Below are 5,745 nucleotides of genomic sequence, written 5' to 3' on the forward strand. Positions count from 1 at the left end.
TCTCTCTCTCTCTCTCTTTTGAAGGGGCTCTCTGCCTGTTATCCAGGCTGTCCTTGAACTCCTGAGTTCAAATGATTCTTCTGCCAAAGTAGCTGTTGACTATAAGCAGGTGCCATTGTGGCTGGCTTATTTTTGTTTGTTTTGTTTTTTTGGTCTTTTTGAGGTCCCTTTTTGAGGGACTCTAACCCCAACTGACTTGGAATTTGCTTTGTAGACCAGGCTGGCCTTGAACTCACAAAGATCTGCCTGCCTCTCCTTCCCAAGTGCTGAGATTAAAGGTGTGTGCCACCATGCTCAGCTTCATTTTACCATTTTTAAATGCATTATCTCTGTGACTCTGTGTCCAATCACATTGTTTTTAATCTTCCCCAATAGAAGCTGCATATGTTAGACATTCCCAGTTCCCACTTCTGCCCATCTGCCTTCCACTCCTGGGGATCATTTGTGTGTGTGTGTGTGTGTGTGTGTGTGTGTGTGTGTGTGCATGAGTGCCTGTGTAGGCCAGAAGTCCGTGTGTGTGTGTGTGTGTGTGTGTGTGTGTGTGTGTGTGTGCACATGAGTGCCTGTGTAGGCCGGAAGTCCGTGTCTGGTGTCCTCTAGTCACTTTCTACCTTATTTTTTGAGACAGGGTCTCTCACTGAACCCAGAGCTCTCCAATCTAGCTAGGCTGACTGGCTAGCAAGCTCTAGGGATATGCTTGTTTTTGCCTTCCCAGTCTGTCTCTGCCTTCCCACCACACTAGAAAGTAAACTCAAGTCCTCATGCTTGCGCAGCCCACTACTTAACATCTGAGTTGGTCTCCCTGTGGCCCCAGCTGGCTATATCCCAGGCAGGCCTTGAACTCACAGAAATCTGCCTGCCTCTGCCTCTCTAGTGCTGGAATTAAAGGCATGCACCACCATACCTACTCCTAGCTGACTTTTAAAAATATTTTATATTATTATTTTATGTGTATATCACCTGCATTTATGTAAGTGTGCCTGTGTCGTGCAGGACCTGCGGAGGTCAGAGAGGGCATTGGATTCCCGTGGAACTGGAATTATGAATGGTTGTTAGCCACCATGTGAGTGCTGGAAATTGAACCTGGGTCCTCTGCAAGAGCAGCCAGTGCTCTTAACCACTGAGCCATCTCTGCAGGCCCTCCTTACTGATTTTTTTTAAAAGAAGTTTACTTAAGATTTAAGCTATTCTTTTCTTCACAAGACAAATTGTCAGAGGAGACAGTTCTCCAATGCTCAGTTCTTGTGACACTGTACATTCAGAGACAATGGAAAAGCTAAAAAATAAACAGGCTTTCCTTGACAGTAGCCTAGACCTGTTTTCTATGTAAATGAGGTATCTCAATGTTTCTCTTGCCATAGGAAGAACTAAAGAATAGTCTAGATTCTGTTTAACCTTTTAAATTTTATACTAAATTTATTTTGCTCTAATGGCACAGCTATGTCTCATTTGACAGTGCCACTTAAAAGCAATTTTGACAGAAATAAATTAAATGGGTAGGTAATATGTCCCTGTGAGTTAGGACCTTGGGAAGGCCATCAGGAATTAGAACTCAGCAGTTGGCTGAGGAAGAGACAGGGTGTCGGGAGCTTTCCCAGATGTGCACTAATGTTTTTAATGTTTTAGGACACTCTAGGACTTTTAATTTTTTTTAGCTACCCTTGTATGCTGCAAGCACTCTAGATGAGCAGTCCAAATGAGGCTGACTTCTGCCTTGAGAGCCAGTTACAAAGATGAAATCAAATTTCATTAATCTGTTATTTTAAGATAATAGGGGTATGCATTTTACAATTTTAACATTCTTTGACTTGATAAACATTTATATAAAGGGCGAGGGCCAAATCAATACTCTGCAGTTCTTATTTTCTGCTTGAGAGACACGCTCATTTCCCCTCTTTTTTATCTCCCTGTTGCCTTGACATGACTGCTTCTGAACTCCATTCTTATCCTTCCCTGCTGTGACAGTTCACTAGCACTTCACGGTACCCAAGACTCTTTCAACTCATATTTTGCACCAGCTGTCAGTTGCAAAATAAGGTTGCTTTGTTTGGGAGGGACAGGATAGAATCCTTTCTGAGCGTCTCCTTTGCCTTTGAAGCAGAAGCACTTCAGAGACAATTGAACTGCTTTTAGGTTTTCCTTACCACCCAGCCTTCTCTTCTGATAGATCCTGCCATGAACACACTGTCCTGTTGATGACATCGATTTGTTGCTATGGAAATAGTGGTAGTGTCACAGATTCAGCCTGGTGGCTTTATTGCACGTTCTTGCAGAAGAAATGGGCAAGGCTTTGGGGTAGAACCTCATTAAAACTGAAAGCTATCCATTCTGAGGTGAATGGTAAATGGAACCAATGTTTGCTGTACGAAACCAAAAAAATAAAATTAACCTTTGCAAATTCAGGGCATGCAGTTGGGCACCCCTGCATGAATTCTGACCTCTCAGAATTAAAACAGTGGTTTCCTAGTGTGTTTTTTCTGCTTAAGTTCCAATCTCTTGACTCAGTTTGAACTGAAATGGCCTTTCTCTATGTATTTCCAGGTCATGGGCAGCAGCAAGTAGTTCCTTCCCCGGCCTTAACAGCCCCTCCAGCAGCCACCAAGCCACAGCAACAGAATGGGAACACAGGAATGGGTGAGATACTACTCTAGAACACTGGTAATATGTGCCACACTTTGAATAGTTTTGAAATTTAGTCTGGGACTAAATACTTTTCCAAAATTCTCTTCATGGGTCGGCACAGTAGCACAGGCCTGTAATCCTAGCACTCAGGAGGCAGAGGTAGGTGGATCTTGGTGGGTTGAAGGCCAACCTGGTCTACATAGAGAGTTCAGGCCAATTGGGGCTACAGGGAGACCCTGTCTCAAAAAGACCTAAAAAAAAAAAAAAAGAGTGAGGATTTAAAAGAAATGTAAATTTACAAAAGGTCAGAGTTTAATGGTCTAGCATTTAAGAGCACTTGCTGGTCTTCCAGGAGACTTAAGACAATTCCCAGCACCCTTGACTCAAAACTACCTGTAACTCCAGTTCCAGGGAATCCGGATCAGTGCCCCATCTGGACTCCATGGGCACCAGTACATATGTGGCCCAAATGTGGCATGTGTACACACACACACACACACACACACACACACACACACACCTAAAAATAAATGTAAATATGAGAAACTACCAGGAAAATCATTAACCGAGAGGAGAGGGACTAAAGTAAATCCTCACCTTTTAACCACCTAGGATCCAATTACTAAATTTGGCTTTTCTCTCTTAAAGTTTCAAGTTTGTCATTTGAGGCTCTCGTGGGTATTTCTCTCTCTCTCTCTCTCTCTCTCTCTCTCTCTCTCTCTCTCTCTCTCTCTCTCTCTCACACACACACACACACACAATGATTTCTATTGGCCATGGGTTCTAGTTCTTTGTTGACTTTTTTTGCAGCAAGTCCTGAGAGGCCCTGATGGAGTTGTTTTGCTTACTTCCTGGCATTTTTTTTTTTAGGCACTCTTCACCTAAAAGTAAAGGGTGGCATCCCAGGTCAAGTTTGATCCCCAGAACCCACAGTGTAAGGAGGAAATTAAAATCTTTTAAAGAAAAGTTTTGGTATAGAAGACAGGAGGTCATTGAAATTTGAAGTAGGTTTTCTGAAAGCTGAAGCATAACAGATAATAATGTACATATAAAAGAATTCAGCTGGGCGTGGTGGTGCACACCTTTAATCCCAGCATTCGAGAGACAGAGGCAGGCAGGTCTCTGTGAGTTCGAGGCCAGCCTGGTCTACATAGTGAGTTCCAGGACAGCTGGGGCTACAGGAAGACCCTGTCTCAAAAAATAAAAAATTAATTTGCCAGTAGGCTTTGATTCTTGCTCTTTCCATGTGAAAGCTGTGTGGCTTAGAAAAAAGGAAACAAGGAGTTCATAGTACTAGACCACCCATTTGTGTCTTGACCAAAACCTGATTCTTACTCTTTGATCCAAACTAAACACCAACTTACAGATTTCACCCTAGAGTTTTCTGTCTTGTGGCAATCTGTTGAGATGATTCATTGATGAAAGATGTCCTTCCAGTTCCTTAGATTCTAGCTTTTCCTTTCCTTTTTTAAAAAAATTATTTTATTATTTTTATTTTATGTGTATACGTGTATTGCCTGCATGTAGGTAAGTGCACCTGTGTCGTGCAATGCCCGTGGAGAACAGAGGAGACCGTCAGATTCCCTGGAACTGGAGTTACGAACAGTTGTTAGCTGCCATATGGGTGCTGGGATTTGAATCTGGGTCTTCTGCAAGAACTGTCAGTGTTCTTAACTGCTGAGCCATCTCTCCAGACCCTCCTTTTTTTTTTTTAATTAAATTTTATTTATTACTTGGTGGGAGTGCATAAGGCACATGCCTGTGGAGTTAGAGGACAACTTTCAAGGGTAGGTTCTCTCCTTTTCTCTTTTTCTAGAAAAGAAAAATGCTGGTGATCAAACCAAGGACCTTGCATGTGCCAGCCAAGGGCTGTACCACTGAGCTATAGCCCCAAGCCCTGTTTTAGTTCCTAGGAGATTACTGTTTTACCATCAGTTTCCTCAGTTAAGAACTTTGATTTTCTGGGGCTGGAGAGGCAGCTCAGTGGTTAAGAGCACTGGCTGCTCTTGCAGAGGACCTGGGTTCCTAGCACCTACGTGGCAGCTAACAACTGACCTTAACTCCATTTCCAGTGTATCTGATGCCCTCTTTTGGCCTCTGCAGGCATTGCATAACACAGATGCACTCACATACATGTGGGCAATACACTCACACACATAAAATAAAAATAAAATTAAATTTATTATTTTCATTTTATGTGTGTGAGTGTATTGCCTGCATGTATGTGAATGCACCCGTGTTGTGGAGATCAGAAGAGGGCTTCAGATTCTCCTGGAACTGGAGTTAAGAACGGTTTGTAGCTACCATGTAGGTGCTGGGAATCAAACCCGGGTCCTCTGCAAGGGCAATCAGTGCTCTTAACCACTGAGCCATCTCTCCGGCCCAAAAAATAAACTTTTTAAAGAAACTTGTTTTCTGGGGCCTCTTGTTTTATATTTCACTAGTGACATGTCCATAATGAGAATTATCTTTAAACTTACTATAAAAGTTAATTAAAGTTACAACTTTGAGACTGAGAGATCACTCAGTGAGTTTAAAAAGCACTTGCCACATGCGTCTGAGAGCCTGAATCCAGACCCCCAAAGCCTGTGTAAAAGCAAAATGCAGTAGTGAAGACATTTGTAATCCCAGCACTCCTGCATGAAAATGGGAGGAGACAGGAGCACCCTGGAAGCCAGTGGGCCAGCCAGCCTAGCATATGCAATAGAAAGACAAGATCAGGGCCTGTCTCCAGGTGGAGATATCATTGTCTGACCACCACATACATGCCATGGCACACGTTCACCTGTATTCACACTCAAAACATGCACCTGCACAAATCATACACACAAACTGTACACACACCAAAAAGATATTTAAAAAATAAGATGGTGCCAGGCATGGTGGCACATGCCTTTAATGCCAGCACTTGGGAGGCAGAGGCAAGTGGATCTCTGTGAGTTCAAGGCCAGCCTGGTCTACATAGTGAGTTCCAGGACAGCTGGGGCTACAAGGAGACCCTGTCTCAAAAAGACCCCCCAAAAAATAAATAAATAAGATGATTGGGCTGGGCATGGTGGCTCATGCCTATGATCCCAGCACTGGGGAGGCAAAGGCAGGTGGATCTTTGTGAGTTCAAGGCCA

At 43.2% G+C, this 5,745-nt stretch overlaps 1 protein-coding gene across 2 annotated transcripts in view; it reads left to right on the forward strand.

Annotated features, from left to right (window-relative positions):
* Rpa1 (replication protein A1) overlaps positions 1 to 5,745 on the forward strand; it is a 78,786-nt gene that overhangs the window by 53,045 nt on the left and 19,996 nt on the right. For both annotated transcript variants that reach the window (XM_008828791.3, XM_029561447.1), the window contains exon 6: positions 2,542 to 2,634. In XM_008828791.3, coding sequence (XP_008827013.1) covers positions 2,542 to 2,634 — 93 coding nt within the window. The remainder of the gene's footprint in view (positions 1 to 2,541; positions 2,635 to 5,745) is intronic.

Source organism: Nannospalax galili, unplaced genomic scaffold (genome assembly GCF_000622305.1).
Source record: "Nannospalax galili isolate Female #2095 unplaced genomic scaffold, S.galili_v1.0 scaffold212, whole genome shotgun sequence".
Lineage (NCBI taxonomy): Eukaryota > Metazoa > Chordata > Mammalia > Rodentia > Spalacidae > Nannospalax > Nannospalax galili.